The sequence below is a fragment of the Antechinus flavipes genome, chromosome 3, assembly GCF_016432865.1.
Source record: "Antechinus flavipes isolate AdamAnt ecotype Samford, QLD, Australia chromosome 3, AdamAnt_v2, whole genome shotgun sequence".
Taxonomy (NCBI): domain Eukaryota; kingdom Metazoa; phylum Chordata; class Mammalia; order Dasyuromorphia; family Dasyuridae; genus Antechinus; species Antechinus flavipes.
In genome coordinates, this window is record NC_067400.1 from 296,746,797 (window position 1) to 296,768,064 (window position 21,268).

The window sequence follows — 21,268 nt, forward strand, 5'->3', positions numbered from 1 at the left end:
TATAATATAAAAATTAAGGATATAACTAAAACAGTGCAAAAGTCATTTCATTACAGATTCAGAACAAAATTTTCTTCTTAGAGGATTATGTAGTTTAGATTAAAAGGATAAATAGATCTCAGATTATTTTATACATGTTAATTTTTAGGGCCTTGTATATACTGGCAAATATGAGGATTATATCAGTGTCTGAAGTATGTGAAACAAGTATGTTTGCTGCTTCTAAGAATAAAAAGTAAGCAAAATCTTCTTAGGAAATATGCTATCCCCTCCCCCTCCCCCCCCCCCCTCGGCAACTCCCAGTTCATCAAAACCTATTAGTAAAGATCTTTTTCTTGCTCCACAAAATCAAATTCATCACATAAATTTTATCCTAGGAATACAAAGCAAGAATCATCTTATTTTTAATTGTGTCCTATCTTGATAATAATTTATAAGGAATTCTGCATAGAGTAAGCACGTTTACTTTTACAGAACCATCAGTTGAAGAGTAATTACCTAAACTAGGTGTAACAGCATTTTCATCATGTGTTTACCTAAAATCTAAATAGAGTTCGAATAATAATTGGATGCTAAGAAATATACTAAATACTTAGAGTATAGAAAAAGTATTGTAATCTAGACAACAAATAGGTAATTCTTGAGCTATGTAAAAGATGCATTTACTTTTTGAAGCAAAGCTTTTCTAATACTTCTGGGAAATAAAGGAAATCAAAATGAACTTAATTGTCGAAAAATTATTTATTACTATAATACTGAGAGGCTATTTATTACTGACTAGAAAAAAGATGACTGGGGCAACTACATGGCACAAGGGATAGAGCACCAGCCCTAAAGTCAGGAGGACCTGGTCTCAGAAACTTAACACTTGATTATCCTGGGAAAATCATTTAACCCCAATTGCTTCAGAAAAAAAAAAAAAAGCTTTATTTCATTTTTTTCTTTTTAAGTCTTTTTATAAAAATTAACTAGAATATACAACATAAAAATCTTCTGAAGGGGCATTAAAATGTAATTAATTTAATCTAATTATCTATGCCCATGAAATATAAGACATTAGATTGCTGATAATATATTCTCCAATGCAATTCAGGAAATATGGAGCAAATTTTTTTTAAATAAAATTAATCTGATTAGTAAAGCTCACTTTACTAGGCTTACTTATATTAAGGCTCAAAATACTATATCAAATCCATATTCTGTAAGTGCTTAAAAAAAAAAAACTTTCTTCAGTGATATGTTTGAATAATATGAATGGATAAAACTTACTTGTCTCCAAAAAACTTTCTCCAGAATTCAGCAGCATCTGCTTTTGTAATACGAAAATTATCCCCTTGGAACTGCCCATTAGGAAAGATTGCCTTGATTTCTGCCAACATGTGACTGAAGATGAGGGACAACTTGGTGAGATTCCGCCTAAAAGGAAGAAGGGAAATTAAATAAAGGATACCTTGTTATTTTTTAATCAAAATCCATCTATTTGCATACTAATCTGAAGTTATTATGTGTCAAAAGAAAACAGGCAAAAAAAATTATAAACACTTAATCCAGATAAAGATGCTGATGGTGTCTTCTACTTGGTAATTAGTATATGTTGTATAAGAAAACCACTTATATACTTATAGTATGTATAAGTATAAGAAAGTATAGTATAAGAAAACCACTTATATACTTAAGTCAGGTCTTTTTTATATTAACCACCAAAACTTTATTCAAAGGTCAATATAAACGTAGTTTTAATTTTCATTTTATTTCTTACTCTCTCCTTTATTGCACTTTCCAGAAAAAGGCCTTTTACATTTTAAGTCAGTATTCTAGCAATCTAATGAAAAGAAGTCGAAAAATGCTGAGATTTAGTAATTTCAAAATATTAACCTCCAAGCATATCTTAAAAGGACTAATGGTAATTAGAGACAAAGTAATCCAAATAATAAAACTGCACATTCTTTGGAGCCACAAAGACTTATGTTACTGCTTTTGCTCTTCTAAAAACACATAATCCCTCAAATCACTCAAATTTATAAACAATGTTTTATTAAATGGCTTTACTAGCTGATTTGACTGGTTCCCATACATCTTAGCAATAACTTTGGGGTCTCAAGCTTTTATTTTTAGTGAACTAGGTCTTCTACTGTGAAAATTGGTATTTCCAAACACATTCAATTATTTTAAATATACAACTGTCTATCACACCACATGTATATAAACTAACCAAACCTTTTACTTTGAATTTGGAGTATTTCAAGCCATATGGAAAGAAATGACATGATCATCAAATGAAAAGGGAGGCAGCATGGCACAATGGAGAGAGACCAGGAGTATCATGATTCAAATCTAGGCTTCTCTGTTTAATCCTTGTACAGCCTTGAGCCAGTCTCTTAATGTCTCTGAAGTTTCTTTACCTTTATAATGAGGCCACAGCTCTCTTATCCTGGCCCCCAAATATTCTTAATTCCCTTGTTTTCCCTAACCAGAGCAAAATCATTCCCTTACTCTCTTTAACATAGCATCTTCCATCATTATCATCATCTCTTTCACCTTCTTACTAAGGTCAAATGTTCTACAAAAACCCTTGAACCCTTCCTAGCCTATCTTCTCCAGAATATACTGCCTCCTGTATTATCCCCATTCCCATTATCTCCTATATCACAAATGAAAAAGATGTTTGTAATCAGAATAACCAACTTTTCTCATTTTCTATGTTGGTTATTTTTCTTTACTTTGTTCTTCAAATGAATATACATATTTCTTATTTTTACTCATCTGAGCAATAAAACCTGAAGCACAACAGCAATCATAAACCATCCACTATACTGGATTTAATATCTTTAACTTTAAAATAACAAGTTCTACTTGCAGAGATCATTTGTGGCAGCTAGATGGCGCAACGGATACAATGCTGGATCTGGAGTTAGGAAAACCAAAAGTTCAAACCCTGTCTCAGATACTAACTAATTTTCTTAGATCCTGGGGAAAGGATTTAATATTTCAGTTTCCTCACCCCTAAAATGAGGATGATGATAATGGCACTTATCACACAGGGTTGCTGTGAGAATGAGGAGATGACATACATAAAGCACTTCACAAACTTTAAAATGCTACATTAATGCTATCATTATTTTCTAATTTATTACTTCAAAGACAATAGCTAAACCTGATACAAATGAATATTCTCATGGTCATCTTTTTCTTGTTTTCATTGGTTTGTTGATATCTTTTTAATATAACTTTTTTTTTTTTTTTTACAAAAATAACAATTTATTTGCTTTGTATATTTCAAAAACTCTTTTTATTCAGAAAATATCCTTTATCATGAAATATTTAAAAATTTAAATTAAAAATCAGATTTGCCTTTTATTATTGTTTTGTGTGCGTGTAAAAATTAACTTGACATTTATAATAGTGATCATTACAATCCTTGCCATACTAAAGTCCTACTGAAGTAGAATGGAAGACTGACTTCTTTAAAGTTCTGCCAGAAAAATACCAAATCAAGTAAGCAGGTCCAATATCAAAGTGTACGAGCTTCAAGTACAGGTGATGCAATGTATTTGTGTACATTTTTAGTACAAAACCTAGTGCATTTTAAGAGGGGTAATTATCAGGAGGATGGCCAACAGATAAGGCATTTAACACATTAGGGTCCCAATTGTAGCTGAAGAGGAACCTCCTCTTCATAAATCCTGATGAGTAATCCTTCAGTTTCGAATCATCCAATGCTAGTCTTCTGAACAAACCCATTCAAATTTTAGATGATTATTTTTGAACAGAATGAGATAAAGAACTACAACATTTATGATAATTAATATATGATTAGTTGCATAAGAGAGGTCAAGCATGACCTACTATCATAATAAATACAAATGTGATCAAAAGAGTAAGGGATCACTTTTAGCTGAAAGGGAGAATTGATCTGAGATTTTTAGGAATAATGGGTTCTTAGGGATGGAATAAGACAGCTAGATAGTATAGTGGATAGAATGCCAAACCTGAAGACAGGAAGTCCTGAATTCAAATCTGGCCTCACACACTTACTAGCTTTGTGACCCCAGGCAAGTCACTTAACTTCTTTTTATCTCAGTTTTCTCAACTATAAAATAAGGAGAATAACATTACCTACCCTCTCTAGAATGTTGTGAGTATCAAATGAGATAACTTTTGCAAAGCACTGAGCAAAGTAGTAGGAGGCACTTGTAGGATCTGGAATTCCCCAACAAAGGGGAGCTCCAAACTTCTTCCAACCCATTCCCCAACAAAGGGTAAGCTAATTGTACCAAAGAAAGAAGGGAGCTCCATTATGATTATTAAATTACATATATAATGTTTAAACCACTCATATAAGGACTCATGAACAAAAGTGTATGTTTAGCAGGTATCTTCTGCAGAGAATCAAATTATTTGTTATTTTATGGCCCCAGAGCTAAGAATGATTTATAGAAATGGATTTTTAAAAAACTTTATTTTAAAATGTAAAAATTATTTTTGGCTCACAGGCTGGCTATATAAAAACAGGCATTGTTGGTTTGTCAGGATACAAAACCAGAAGGTATCATTTGGCCTGTAGTTTATCAACCTCTAACATATAGGATTTTAAAGTGCCTCATCAGATGTTTAGCTTGGAAATGAGAAGACTTGGGAGAGTCTTGGGAGACACCTGACAAAGATATTCAAGTTTTTTAGAGCCTGTCAATGCAATTTAATTTTGAAGAAAAAAAATTATGAAGTTGATCCTTACACACAGGATACAGTGTTGGGTTTCAAGGACGGTACCAAAAACAATGAAGTTCCTGTCATCAAAAGAGTTTACCTTGTAATAGAGAAATAAACAAGTACACAAGTTTGCAAATATGTATCTGTATATATATATACACAAGGTACAGGGTAATACAAGGAAATTTCAAGAAGGAACTCAAGCACAGCAACTTGGAGAGGATCAGAAGCCTTCTGTAGGAAGTGGCACCTGATCTGTGCTTTTGGAAATACAAAGATACTAAAGGACAAAACTGAGGAAAGAGTGATTTGCAAACATGGGGAACCATCTGCGCAAAAGCAGATGATGTAATGATGTGAACAGTGAGAATACCTCTTTAACTGGAATGCCAAATTTGTCAAATAGTCTAATATAAAGAAAGATTTGAAAGATAGTTGAGAACCCAACTGTAAAGACTCATTTTGTTTAATCTTAGACAAAGGATTTTGTATTTCATTCTACAGACAATAATAAAAACCATTTATGGGTTTTAGAAAGATAATTAGATTTATTTCTACCTGGCCACAAAGCATAGAACTAAGTAAAATGGCTGAACAATGCAAAAAACAAAAATAAAAACCCAGAATTGAGCTTAATGTAAAGAAAAGCTTCCTAAGAAGTAGAAGTACTAAACAATGAAATAGGAGGGAAAAGATATCAATAGACAAAGATGTGGAGGAAGTATAATTATAACTTCTTTTTTTTTTCAAATTTGAATTATATTGTCAGCCTTTTAAATATTTGAACTATGAACTTAAGGCTAATTCCAGAGAGAACTATAGCTAGTTCCATAATATCATGTTGCCTCCAATAAAACTTTTCTCCTAAACTGAGCCTTAGGGCCTTGAGTTCCATTTGTATCTTTACACATGCTCCTGAGATACACTTTAAAAGAAGCCTTTACAATAATATTCTACTGAATTAGTTAGCTTCTTAATCCACAGACACAGAAGGCTTTCATTATATTCTTCTTAGCTATATTACTATAAAGTATAAACTGAAAAACACTATCTCAAAAAGTCTTACTGTTCAGTTTACATATTTTCATCAAATTAAATAGTTATTTGATTGGTGGTGGGGAGGAAGATGGTTATCTTTTTGAATAAAGTAAGAAAACCACAGAAACAATAAACATTGGATTATAGACTACATTATAATTTTTGGTAAACAATCTAGAGAGTAGCTTTTTAAAATGTTATTGAAATTATGTTATAGTGAGAACAATGTGGATTGAAAAAAGAAAAAGAAAATGGAATTACCGGATAAACAGATGATGGATTGGGGGTGAGGAGAAAATAAAACATAAACAGCAAGGGGTGTGTGTGTGTGAGAGAGAGAGAGAAAGACAGAAAGAAAGAGAAAGAGAGAGAGAGAAGAGAGAGAGAGAGAGAGAGAGAGAGAGAGAGAATATATATATAAATAATGAATTCACAGTGATGAAAATGAAGCCCAAGGAGGTCAGGTAGCTTCCCTTGATCACACAGTACCAAGTATCAATGCTGGGAACTCAACTGAGGTCTTTTTACTGCAAAGTCAATAGTAGAATGTTGTAAAATCATAGAAGGTTAGAACTGGGAACTGACTCCTTAAAGAAGGTCTAGATAAGGAACCTAAGATTCAGAAGGGTGACATAATTTGCCCTAAGTCATCATACTGAACTGCAAAGCCAGAATGTCTGGAGCAGCCAGTTTTATTGGAGTCTTTTTAGTATAGATATTGTCTTTGAGAGAAATAATATTCATTGCCTGTATCTCAGGGCACCTGAATTAAGTACCTGCTGTGACTCTATTCCCTTTCCTTCTAGGATTGGGATACAATGTGGCTTATGGGAATTTGTGGGAAGAGCAAGAAACAGAGCTGAATCAGTCAATACTCAGTAATGCTTCAGAGTGAGAGAACCCTAACTCTGAAATTATCCTAGCCTCTAAAGTCTAAGGATTGAGACTGATTCAGATCTATCTGATGCTAGTTCCTTTGACCATGATTGTTTACCTAAACCCAATTCAAGACCATAGGAGTTCACCTGAAATAACATAAAACACATTAGTATGGAGACCTGAATGGAAGTTTAACATACCATATTTCACTTCTTTGAAATTGTTTAACATATGCAAAATAAATCAGTCCCCAGACTGATCTGAACTCAGGCCCTCTTGACTCTTAGCCAAGACTCTGTACATTGTTCCACCCAGCTGCTTTCCTATGATTTTTGGGATTACTTTCTTATTTATTGAGTTTAATCTATATGATTTTGAATGACTAGATTATACATATTTCGATTATTAAATTATACTGGCTGTAAGAGTAGAAAATGGAAAAATAAACATTTAATAAATGCCAGTTTAATAACTCAAAAAGGAAATGTGACATTATTTGAAGCTTTTTCAAAAGAAATTAATTTTTCATCACACATGAAAGAAACAGGCAAAACAAGTACATGAGTGAGACATAAAGAGTGATGATACCATAAGCAAATTTTAGGTACTAACAGAAATGCTAAAGATACCCATAGTTGGTGAGATTATGACATGGATGAAAAACCAGAAAAAGAAACTGAGCGTGAATGGTCAGACTAACACCAAAAGAAAGTAGTGTTACAAAAAAAAAAAAAAAAAAAAAAAAAAAAAAAAAAAAAAAAAAAAAAAAGATGAGTGGAGAATATCCAAGACAAGGTGATCAACAGTTCAGAAGGCACAGGAAGATCAAGAAGGATGAGGACTAAAAAAAGGATCATTAGATATGGCAATTAAGAGAATATTAGTAATTGTGAAAAGAACAGTGTCAGTTGAAGGATGAGATTTTTGCAGGTAGACAGATTGCAAAGATTTTTGAGGTAAGAAGTGAAGGACACCACTTCAAAAAGACAGATGGCCAAGAAGTAGAGGAGAGATATAGGAAAATAGCTATAATAGCAATAAGGGGATCAAGTGATTAATTTTAAGGACCGAATGGGAATAACGTAGGCATATTCATAGGCAACAGGGAAGGAATAAGTAAAGAGTAAGAGATTAAAGATAAAAAAAAATGAGGGAAATCTGGGAAAGAAAAGAAGATGAAGGGGATTCAAGGGTATACCAAGAATGAACAGTCCTGAGATAAAGGATGTCTACTTTCTCCTATGATTTTCTTAGGAGATTAGAGTGCATAAAGAAGTAGAAGAAGAAGATGCCTAAAGAATTTGAGATACAAAAGGATTGTATCTTGGCAAACAACCTCATTTTTTCCCAATAAAATATTTCCTTTTTTAATGCTTGAAATAAATCACCCACCAAAAAAAATCTATGATAAAATGATATGACCATCTGACAATGCTAATGTAGCTAAAATATTAGCTTGCTTATCTTTTCTCTTTTTTGCATTATTCTCTCCCTTTTAAAAAATTCTGAAATGCAGGAAAAAAATTCACCTTAATATTAGATAACAGGCCATTATCTTCCTAAATTCCAAGATGATATATTTTACTCTTTTCTAATGTCTTTGTATCTGATTCCTTTTCTTTCTGCCCTTCTATATACTGCTATTCATCAGCTTCTACAAAAACAGGGCTAATTATAATTTTGCTTCCACAAAGAACAATAAAGCAAACATCCTAAATAACTTTCTTTCTGAATATACCTAAGGAAAGGTTACTACCACCAAAAACTTTTTAGTTCCCTTAAGATGGTATACAGTAAGTAACCCTAATGAGGCACTCTACATCTTAAAGTCCAGTTTAACACCTCTCAGATTGGCTGAGATGATAGGAAAAGATAATGATGAATGTTGGAAGGAATGTGGGAAAACTGGGACACTAATACATTGCTGGTGGAGTTGTGAATTGATCCAACCATCCTGTGTATTATTTCTTCTTTTTTTGTTAGAAAGAGTATGTATGACTATATATGTGACATAAACAGGTATTTATCTTTCCCAAACTTAAACACAGTGCCTGGCACACAGGAGGCTCTTAATAAATGATTAGTAATTGATTCATATATGTAATTATCTTTATTCAAAAGCAAGAGGATTTAGGGGAAAGAAGAGAAAAAGTAGAAGAATTTTAAACTTCAGAGAACAAGATGAAAGAGGAGAGATGGAGAGACAGAGAGAGAGACAGAAAGGGACACAGAAATAGACAGAGGCAGAGAAGGTTGGACAAGAATAAGATGGTCTCCAAATAGTCTGATTAGCCAGAGCATGAAGTACCTGAAGGGATATGAAAGAAATCTGGAAAGGTTCAATAGTAACAGACTGAATTTCAAAATCAGGATTTGAATCAGGATTCCAGAGATGCTGAAAATCTCCCCTAGTCTCTCATAAAGTTTCACTGGCAGATAAGGACCAAAGCTACTTTCAATCAAAAAGCACTTATTGAGGACAAACTATGTATGTGCCGGAACTGTAAGGTGCTGGGAAATCAATGTTTCGGCCCTCAAAAATCAGAATATTGTTCATTCCATAAGAATAAAGCAACATGTACACAGAAATGGTCATACAAAACATAAAAAGCAGATGAAAAGTAAAGAGGGCAGAGCAAAAGCAACTAGGGGAGAAGGATAGGTTTCCAATAGAAGATGCAAGGAGATAACTCTTGAAAGAATCTAATGAATCCATAAGATAAAGGTAGGTAAAGGTAAGAGAGTACATGGAGCTATTAATTCAAATACTGAGGATGGAAGCTCACCTACAGTAGAGAGGGCTAGCATGGCTATGACACGTGGAGTGGCTGAGAAGTAACATTCAATAAGTCTAAAAACATATACTGGAGCCAGATTGTGAATGGTTTTAAAATCTGGGCAAAAATATCTATCAACACATGGGCTAACCAATAATAGATCTAAGAATTTTAACTTCATATCTCAACAATTACGACACTAACAAAATAAGAGCACTACATAATCTTAATACATGAAAGCTTAGATACATGATCACAAATGGAAAAAAAGAAAAAAGTCAACACTATAAAACCACTACCATCTACTTATGTTGGCATTTGAAGAAGAAGCAAGAAAAAGGTCAAATATGTCTATATATTCTTTTATTCATCAAGGACATTCTTCAAACACTTGAGTTGCTAGAAGAAAATAAACATGCAATGAATGAACCTCAATCTGAAACCTCCCAAATGATGTCTGACACTTTTCTTAGACCTTGCTTTTATTTCCAGATTTCATATTTGAAGTCAATATCTATTCTTTGAGAATTATTATTGCATATGCTCTGTGTGTTGCTTCACATGTTTAAAAAAAGTAAATAAAAGCATTTTTTAATTGAAAAACCTGCTAGTAGAAGGCAGCCTAACCAGAAACATACTTAAATGGGAAGGAATTCCTTCAAAAGTTATCTCCTTGAATCTTCTATTGGAAACCTATCCTTCTCCCCTAGTTGATTTTGCTCTGCCCTCTTTACTTTTCATCTGCTTTTTATGTTTTGTATGGCCATTTCTGTGTACATGTTGCTTTATTCTTATGGAATGAAAAATCTATAGTGTAGTTATTTCACAACATATGGTTATTTGGATAGCCCCATCACAAACTATGAAAGTAGACTTAAAATATTCCATTAAATTATACTGACAAAATAGCCAATTTGATTTTTATAGTCTTATATAACTTTGAAAAGTTTAGAAAATGCCATTGCATATGTAAAATGTAAGCTAAAACATGAATTGCTTTGACTGCAGTTTCTTTTAATTAAGAAGACTACTAAATTATGTATTTTCAAAAGATAATGTAATATAATGAGTTACCATGCGTCTAGATAAGAAATCATTTTGGATGATGGCTTGTCTAGTTTTATACATCAATCTCTATTTAAGATAACCCCTAAGCACAGCTAGACGGTGCAATGGATAAAGCACTAGCTTCAAACATTTGACTAGCTGTGTGGCCTTAGACAAGTCCCTTACCTGGACTGCCTCAGTTCCACTCCCTTTACCTCCCCCCCCAAAAAAAGTAAAAACTTGTCATTCATGAGTACGAAAGTGTACATTTGTTTTATAATCATTTATATTCCTGGTCATGTTGTAAGAATTATCACTAATTTTGAAAAGAAACTTTAAAATATTACTAACAAAACTTGAGATCTCTATAAAACTATCTATATGAGTGTTTTCAATGAAATAATATTTCTAGGCATATATATTGGATTACTTGTTGCCTAGAAGAAGGGTGTAGGGGGAGGGGTGTAGGGAGAAGGGTAGGAGAAAGATTAGAAATCTAAGGTTTTTCCAGGGTGAATGTTGAAAATTATCTTTGCATGTATTTTGAAAATAAAAAGCTATTATTACTTTTTTTTAAATTTCCAGTTATATATACAAAGCTACATTCCAAGGTATCAATCTTTTCTCCTCCTTTTGTATCTCTCATCAAGCTCAATAAATAAGACAAATTAAAAGCAATGTGATTTTAAAACAAGATTTGAAGTAACTCAATTTTCAATTATTTCATTTAAATCATACTAGCTAAAATTTTTTTTAAAAAAGTTTTATACTCATGTGTAAAACTAAGTCTTGCAATTATCATTCATTCTATAAATAAATATTTCAAGGAAAACAAATTCTAGACTTTAAATATACAAACAAAATAATCATGTAGCAAGCCTGTGTTTTCTTTTCATTGCTCTGGTTGTGCATATATAAGGTCCTCTGAGATTCCTGATTTTAGAGATTCAAAATCAGAGAATTTCTGATTTCAGATACAAATGTTTCATCACATATGTGAAACTGCATTACACTCTAAATTAGTTTAGATTTCCAAACTCCTGCTTTCTTTTTTTCCCCTTGATAACATCTTCCCATAGGGAGAAGACCAATTGTAGTATTAGAATCTGCCTGAAAAGAATGTACATGTGTGCTTTTGTATCAAGCCAAATAATCTACTAGAAGGGAGTGGGTGGAAAAGGGAGAAGAGAAGAGTAATAAACAGAGCAAAAGGGTTATTATTACCTTTTTCCTCCTGACCTAGGAAAAGATCAGCTCCTATGTATGTCCTTATTATAGGAGATATCTCAAAAAAAAAAAAAAAAAAAAAAGCTATTTAGGTGTCTAAGAATTTCCATGTATTGGGCAAGAATAAGCATAAGCTTTCTGGAAATGATGGTATTAAATCTTAGTGACATGAATGAATATAGTCAGACATGACAAGTCTAAAAACCAATCTTTACTAAAGGGCTATATTTCAATGAGCATAGTCTAAGAATCAGCATGGCAAAATGGATAGAAGGCCATTTCTGGAATCTGAAAGGCTTGAGTTTAATCCCCAATATTGTGATGACCGTGTATTTAAAATCAGCCGGAGTCAGGAATTCAGGTTAAGGGAAAAATCTTCAATCTTTATTGAAGTGAAGAGGTGAAAAAGGATTGTGATAGCAATATGGGCAGCTGCGACAGGAAGCCAGCTAGCAGAGGGGGATCTGAGCTGAACAGCCGTCGCAATGGCAATGAGAGCAGCTGAGTCAAAGCACCAGCCAGCAGTCTCTCCTTCCCCTTCCTTTTCCACTCCCCTGCCTTCACCCACCAAAATCGTCATTTCCTATACAACACATCAGGACTTGCACAAAGAGTGGGTGGGGGCCATTCTTTCTCCAAGCTTATATATTAATAGAGTATGGTCCAATTACTATTTAGCCTCACGTGCTTGGGACCTCAGTGCATCAACTTGAACCTCAGCCCATTATACAATATTGCCTGAGATTCTAGGCAAGTTTCCTAGTTTTCAGCTTAAAACTATTGATTATTTAAAGTTCAGAATATCTATATCATAGAGTATCATAGAATATCAGCAAAAAACAAAGGATTAAGATGATGATTTAAGACAACTTCCAAAAGACACATGATAAAATTGTCATATTCTGTCCAAGCAAATGATAAAAAATGCTATCCATCTCCAGAGAGAGATCCAATGATCATTTAGTGCAGAAAAGACTCTATTTCACTTTCTTTACTTTTCTTGATGGTCAGTTTGTTTTCTTTTAAAACACCGTTAATATGCAAATGTGTTTTATAGGACTTCACATATATAATCAACATCATAGAGCTTTGCTCCTTAAGGGTTAGGAGAGAATTTGGAATTTAAAAAAAAATTTTTGCACATAATTGAGAAATATTTCATACTAAAATGTTTTTAAATTAAGGAAAGAAAAAACATTTTCTACATTTAAAATTTTGAATTAAGCATAAGTAAAACTGTCATACTGCACTATATAAACTTAATATTTCTTATAACATTGCTGGAAGCTAATAGATTTCACATGTTCAAGCAAAATACAGTAACAAGAGTTCATATCTTAGAAAAAGATGTCCTATTTTAAGAGACTTTCTGCCACTGTTTTATTATTATTTTCAATAGTATATACTATATTAAGCCATTTCCAAAATAATGTTTCAATTTCAAAATGCCACAGAGATTCCCTCACTTCAACAAGATATATAGAAAGCACAATAAATAAATTCATCTTGTTTTTTTTCTTTTCAATCTAAAACAAACTATATTTATTGGATTAACATTGACGATAGCAACCTGTTAACAATCACTCTTTGTAATTCCCTGTTTTTGGAGTTTATGCCAAAGATTTAACATTCATTCATTAGTCATTAAGATTCATTTAGTTCTCATTTGCTTGGACAGAATATGACAATCTATCCATAAAGGCAGTTTATAAAGGCATTACATTTTTCAATTAAGTTTTATAAAATGTGGAGCATTTTTATTATCAAATTCAACAGTTAAAATTTTTGTGAGGCATATGTTTGGCATTTGCTAAGCACGTGTTTGATTCTTGTAAAAATTTGGTTCCATCACAGTCCCAAATACCAGCATATTTTCAGAAGGAATTTAAGTTGAAAACTGTTCAATATACAGTAGAGTTTAACAGGTCTCTCCAATCTGTAACAAACTGCCCCCTACCCCCCCCCCCAAAAAAAAAAAAACCTATTCCATTAAACACAACTAATACAATTCCAACAAATCAAATGCTTGAGTCTCTTCTCAATTCTATTGAATGCTAAAATAAAATTTTATATTCAGTTAGTACTAAAGAACTACTTTATTGAAACCACTTGAAAAGATTAAGTTATAGACTTAGTATCTATTAATATAACAGGTTAACAGTCAATTTTTGGAATTCAAAATATAAGAAATAAGTCAGAGAATCACCAAGGAAGGAGAATCACCAATCAAGGAGATTTAAAAAGATCCCTAGTCAGTAGTATCAAACTAAAATAGAAACACATCCTTCCAGACCACATATTGACTTAGAAAACCACAAATTGACATTAACTATGTTGTGTCATATTTTTATTTATTATGTCAAATCTCTCCCAATTATATTATAATTTTATTGAAGACACATAAGGGAGTTTTGACAATCACAAGCTGCCCAAGATTAACACCTTTGCATGCAACCTACTTTTTTCCCCACTCTCTAGTCAAGGCTACATATTGGCACTTTTTTCAACACCTACCAAGAAAAAAACCATCATTGCTCTCTTGCAACAATTATATCTTTGACACCATTTTGAAAGAGAAGAGAAGGAGAGGGAGAGGGAGAGGAGAGGAAGAGGGAGAGGGAAAGGGAGAGGGAGAGGGAGAGGGAGAGGGAGAGGGAGAGGACTTTCCTTCCCAAGATAGTTCCTTGATTCTCTAGTCCCTAATCATAGTAAAGTTTTCTACTTCCAGGTTGCAAGCACTCACTGATTGGGAAGGAGGAAGAGAAGAGAAAAGGGAGGATTGGAGAAGTGGGGGTAGAAGGTGAACAAACTATGGTATGTGAAAATAATTTAAGTATTATTGTATTGTAAGAAATGAATCAATGACTATAGTAATCTACTATTTGATAAATCCAAAGACTCCAGCTTCTGGAATAAGAACTCATTATTTGACAAATATTGCTCAGAAAATTGTAAAACAGTACAGCAAAAACTAGATATTGATCAACACCTAATACAATATACCAAGATAAGGTCAAAATGGGTTCATGATTTAGACATAACAGCTCAGAGCTTGTGGAGAAGGAAGGGATTTGTGGTCAAAGAAGAACTAGAGTATATGAAATGCAAAATGGATAATATCAAATTAAAAAGGGTTTATACAAACAAAATCAAGGCAAATCAGATTAGAAAGGAAGCAGAAAACTGGGAGAAAATGTTTACACTCAAAGATTCTGATAAAGGCTTCACTTCTAAAATATATAGAGAATTGAACCAAATTAGAATACAAGCCATTCTCCAATTGATAAATGGTCAAAGACAATTTTTAGATGAAGAAATGAAAACCATTTCTAGTCACATGAATGAAATTCCAAGATGACCACAATAATGTAAAGGGAACCAATACCAAAAGACTTCAAAATTCTCATAAATGTTTATAACCAACTTCAAATTAAAAGAAAATTAAAACATCGTATAGTCAAAGGTGCTCAACCAGGCACAATTTCAGACAGACAACATGATGGTTTTGCTCAATTGTACCTCTTTGTGGCAAGACAAAGTTCAATTAGTGAATGGGGATAGAAAAGAAAAGGAAAGAGTATAATCATTGTAAAGTGATATCAAAGTTAAAAAAACATAATGCAAACAAAATAAGAAAACAATAACAGAAACTATTATAGTCTTATTTTAAAGGTCATATAAAAATTCCTTGATAGGATCTATTTTAACTTCCTGCCACCTGGCATTCATAAAAGAAGTATTCTTCTTTTAACAATGCGATATTTTAAGCAGCACTGAAATGAACATACTTGCTCATTAAAAACTCCAAAGGTTTCCATATATTGCATTAAATTATGTTTATGAATTTGTGATACATTATAGATCACAGAACAAGAGTTTTATCTTATTAGAAACTTTCCTTCTGAAATAGTAGTAATGGTATTTAGGGATAACTGCATTTATCAACTTTTAGATATTAATACCCAGGATCAAAATTTTTAAGATGTGAAGAGAACTTAATTTCCTAATCTATATAATCAGAGAGATGAAAACAACCCATATGTTCCAATGTTCCAAATGTTAGGTAATGTGTACACATATATGTATGAGGCTCTTTGTCCACTGTAGCTATCAGTTGAGCACATTAAAAAGAAAGAAAGGGGACGAGAAGCAGAAATGAATAAGTTTTCTAAGCAATAATAGATTTATCTTGCCTCTGTACTTCCATTAAAACTAAAAAATCAAGAACCACTTTGGGATGTGGCTAATTATATAACTGTTGCCAGGGAATAATTATCAAACTCATAATCTGAATCCTCTATCTAGACCTTACCAAGTTCAGAAAAAAGCAAGAAGGGATAACAAAAAATGAAATGAATTTAGGTTTAGGAGGCAAAGATTCTAATCCCACCTCTGCTGTTCATAAACTATGTAACTTGTGCAACCCATTTCACTTTTCTATTTTTCTTTCTTCATCTTTAAAATAGGGAATTTTAATTAAGTGAATTCTAAAATTCACTAAATCCCTAACATTATATAACTGTTTAGATATCATGAGTTGCCTGAAATAGTCAGGTGAGCCAAAGATTGCTAACATGAGAAAACCTGTATGAATATAGTTATGGATGTATGGATACAGAATTGGTAAATAGATAAAATTTAGACAATTTAGACAACTTGTTCTAATTTTCAAAAAAATTCTACTTGACATGGAAAAAAAAGCTTTTAATTTATTATTTCATTAGTCATTTCAAATTTGGCAAATGTGAAGAATGAAATAACAAAAGGTATGTGTACTAACAGAACCAAGAGAAGTTGTATACTCACTACTTTCATAGCAAAGTGCTAATTACTTTTCCTTGCATCATGTTCCTTTAACTCTAAGGTTTGATGATGGAATGATAATGTCTATTCCTATTTATAGATTGTTAAAATGTGGGTCTCTATATTTTAAACATTTAGGAAGCAGAAAACTCAAGGCATCATCTCTGGGCCTTAACCTAACACACGTCATTAACAAGCAGGAAATGTCTGACCCTATGGGTCACTACTGTTTGTGTAAAGAACAAAAATAGAACTTATAAGAAAATAAAAGTTTGGGTGCAGAAGAGGATTAAGAGGAAGCCTGGGAGGTTAGTTTTTTGTGTTTTTTTTTTCCTGTATGCAGAACCAGATGTTCAAAAAGTAATGGGGGAGGGGAGGATAGACACTTCCTTTTTTAAGGTCATAGAACTATGGTTTCCCCCTGCTGCTTATTGTAAAGTGATATGCAAATGATCACATCTTACATCAAAAGATAAAGCCAAAATGTTTTAAATGAAAACTTTAGGGAGTTGTTTTTACCTTTTTCCTGATAATCAAGGCCAACAGATTGAGGAAATTAGAGTGAGGGGATACAGAGGAATAAAACTGAGTGAGAAGAACAATTAAATTGCTGGATTTTTTTTTAAGGGAAACAATCAAATGAATGACAAGTATGGATCAAGAAATGGTGAAACTTTGAAATGAATTGTGATCGACTCTCAAAAGATGCTAAGAAAATAGTTGCTACAAACTGCCAATATGCAACCCTCGAGTATAATCCTGAAATGAATTCAGAGAAAAGCAGCAAAAAAAAAAAAAAAAAGGGATGAATAGAAAATAAATGTCTAACACACGGTTCAATGCTCCAGAAAAGACTCTGGACTCCCATATCTTGTGGGATGACTCTCAAGAGGATATTTTTCTCCTTAGTTCACTGTTTCCAGCTGTAGTTAACATGGAAATCTCCAAAATGAAACTAAGATACAGATCATATTTAAGTTTTCTCAAATGAAGGTAATGGAATCCATACACTCCTCTTGATATTTAGGGTAGTCAAAGACCATTTCCTACTCTCTTCCCTGCCAGAAGGACAGCCAAGAAGGTAGTATAATTTACACTTATTTGTTAAACGGTTACATTTTATTGTGAATAAGTTTCAATGTGCTATTTATTCATTTACACAACAAGTAATCATTTCACAATAAAATGTAGTCAGTCAATAAATTATTCTTAACTAGTTTTTAATTTATAATAACAATAGCAAATATTTATATAGCACTTACCATGTGCTATGCTCATTATAGACATCTCATTTGATCTTCACAAGAATCCTAAGAGATGGATGCTACTAACATTCCCATATAGGTTACCCCAAACAGGATAACCTCTGGGTCACATCAATGGTGTCACATCAGACATTTGCTTGAGGCCAAATTTAAACTCAGATGTTCCTTACTCCAGGCCTGGCATGATGCACTGTACTAACTAGTTAGCTGCCTTACATTTAGCCCTCTGATCTTTTTTCTTTAATTCAAAAAGCTTTGTCTCATGTTAAAATAATTTCAAGAATCACTGAAGCAGGTCTTTTAAAAAAAGAAAGAAAGAAAAAAAAAAAAAAGAAAAACTGGAGTATAAGAGAATCTTTAAAATCCTACTCGGGATATAGCAATCTTTGTTGGTAAATCTACTATAGTCAATTCTGAATAGGATTTGAGATAGAGGAGATCCTAAGTATACCATCTGAAGTTTCTAAGGAATAGAAATTTCTCCAAAACTGCTTCCCCAAAAGAGGATAAGAAGATAGGCTCCAAACTGACTAAGATGTGGCTCAACAAATTTCTCTGACTTAAGAGTGGGTGTGGAGTGTTGGTGGTAAAGAATACATCCCAAAGGAACTTCTTGCTATTAGAACCCAGGGAATTCCTAATCATTGGCTGACTGAGGATCAGTCACCTCTCCCTATGGCCAATAAAAGATAGATAGTCATGTTCTTTTCTCTAGGACATCTTAAAACATAACTCCACACATGCTCCAGTATTATTTATATTTTTAGTTGTTTCTAAAGACAAAAAAAATGGTATTAATGAAATCTGTTCTCTTTGTTAACAGAGGTATTATTAATTATTGGGTCTAAAACTATTAATTAAAGAAATGCAAATTAAGACAATTCTGAAATACTATTTTGCATCTCTCAGATTGGCTAAGATAAGAGGAAAAGATAATGATAAATGATGAAGAGAATGTGGAAAAACTGAAACAGAAATGCATTGCTGGTGGAGCTGTGAACTGACAAAACCATTCTGGAGAGCAATTTGGAACTATGCCCCAAAAAGGCTATGAAACTCTGCATCCCCTTTGATCCAGCAGTGCCTCTATTGGGCCTGGATCTCAAAGAGATCATAAAAAAGAGAAAAGGATTTACATGTGCAAAAATGTTTGTAGCAGCAAGGAACTTACTGGCAAGGAACTGGAAATTCATTGAATGTCCATCAGTTGGGGAATGGCTAAATAAGTCATAGTCTATTAACGTAATGGAATATTATTGTTCTCTAAGAAATGACAATATTAACTTGCACGAATTGATGCTAAGGGAAGTGAGTGGAATCAAGAAAATCTTGTATATAGCAATAAGATTATGTGATGATCAAGTGTAATGGATTTTTCAACTCTTTTAAACAATGAAGTGATTCAAGGCAATTCAACAAACTTATGACAGAAAAAGCTACCCACATCCAAGAGAGAATATGGAAACTGACCGTAGATCAAATCATAGCATGTTATGAAAATAGGATTTTTTGGTTTGTTTGCTTGTTTTTTCCCCGATTTTTCTTATGCCACATGACAAAATATGGAAATAAGTTAGAAAAATTGCACATGTTTAACCTATATTGGATTTGCTTGCTGTCTATGGGAGGAGGTGGAGGGAGGGAGGAAGAAAAATCAGAACACAAGGTTTTACAAAGGTGAATGTTGAAAACTACCTTTGCATGTATTTAGAAAAATAAAAATCTATTAAAAATTATTAGAATTAAAAATCCAGCCCTAAGGCAATTTTGCCTCTTTTTCTGTCAAGTGACCACTTGGACTCATTTCACAAAGTCCTAATTCCTTGTGTTTATTTATTCTTATTTTGTTTCAAAAACAACGAATGTTACAATCCTGAGACCATATTAAAATGCTCTAAACCATTTATTTCATGAAATTTCTATCATTTTTACTTTCCATATAATCATTTAGAAATCGTATATCCCAAGAATATATCCTTATATATTAAATTCCTTTACTTAATCAACTTTACTTGTTTTAACTTTGGTTAAGTTATTTACCTATGTAAATTTTTCCTATTGGTAAATAATACATATTCACAAAAATAGGTAAATTGACATTACAGAACAATTTATGTAATTTCTTTAAATATAACAGTTGTGCTAATTTATATAGTTATTTGCATAAACTGAATTGATACACTTTTTAAGGAATAAAATGTTTTATCTGTGATCCACCCCTCTAATACACTACAGAAAAAGAAAAAAAGTAAAGCCCAGCCTTACTTTTATTCTCAAGCAAAGTGTGCTAAAGTAAATATCTAAGAAAATTCAATTCATAGTATAAAATACAGCTTCATACACTAGGGGAGAAGGAACACTCTCAAAATGCAAAAGAACATCATTCACACTTTTTCCAAATCTACTGCAATGATGATTTTATTTTGCTAACTGAATAGGAAAGGTATGAAATTGAAAGGATAAGCTCCTAACATATCTTCATAATAAAAAACAAGACAAAACCCAGATCAGTGGAAAAAAAGTTAAAATATATGTTTTCAACATTTAATAAATTGTTGGAATCCTTACAAAGTGTTAAGTCATTAGAATTGATAGAGACAATAATTACCTAATTTAGCATGGTTCAGTATGATTGATCTGATCCTATAAGGAGATGTTATGGGCCAGAACTTGAAACAAGGTACTAAGTGGAACTGAGGAAACAATGGTTAAATCTAGTTTAGCATTGATTTAATCCTACAACAAATAATGGTTTCCCAGTGATATAATGATTGGTATGTACTCAATGTACAGCATATAAGCAAGAAGCTCTCAGGGCCTAAGGTCACTCTGGGAGATACAGAAGCCCACTCTCAGAGGCGGAGTCAGATTCATTCCATTTTCCACCTTTGTGCTGGCTGGAGGCTGAAGGACAAACCTTTGGATTTGGAGACATTTGGAGGGAGCTCTTAGAACCAAGGAGAGAAATACCAGTAGGTAGGTCTCTAAGAAAGCTAACCAGGCCTAAGGAAAGAGAAAGACTTGGAAGGAGAAAATAAACATTTGGATTTTATCAGCTGGCTGTATTTGAGGTGATTATTGATTTGAACCAAAACTAAGGCTGCCTCCAGAAAACCTCCCCAAGAAACCTACTCCCAGAGAGAACGATCTTATATTACAAAAAAGAAGAAAACACCACAATTAATAAAGGAATATATAAGCGAATGTATTCTTCTCTCTACCTCATACCCCATCTGCTGATACCCTAAATCTAATGATAGTTTTGTTGGCTAATTTGAAGGCTAGACTTGGGGAAAGTCTTGATCTCTCAAATGACAACATATTGGCTTTTAAGTGAAGACTACTTTTAAAATATCAAATAAAACAATGTAATTAGCAGAAGCAGCCTTTATAGTTAGATAAATGTTCTGAATCTTAAATGCTAACAAAATGTATGACCTTAAAAATTATATCATCATTGTTTAATCTAATACTTAAGGGAAACAATGGTAAAATGTAGCATTTTAATGAAGAAATAAATCC

At 32.7% G+C, this 21,268-nt stretch overlaps 1 protein-coding gene across 4 annotated transcripts in view; it reads right to left on the reverse strand.

Annotated features, from left to right (window-relative positions):
• Positions 1-21,268, reverse strand: part of CBLB (Cbl proto-oncogene B) — a 222,083-nt gene that overhangs the window by 135,416 nt on the left and 65,399 nt on the right. For all 4 annotated transcript variants that reach the window (XM_051985227.1, XM_051985226.1, XM_051985224.1 and 1 more), the window contains exon 4: positions 1,270-1,416. In XM_051985227.1, coding sequence (XP_051841187.1) covers positions 1,270-1,416 — 147 coding nt within the window. The remainder of the gene's footprint in view (positions 1-1,269; positions 1,417-21,268) is intronic.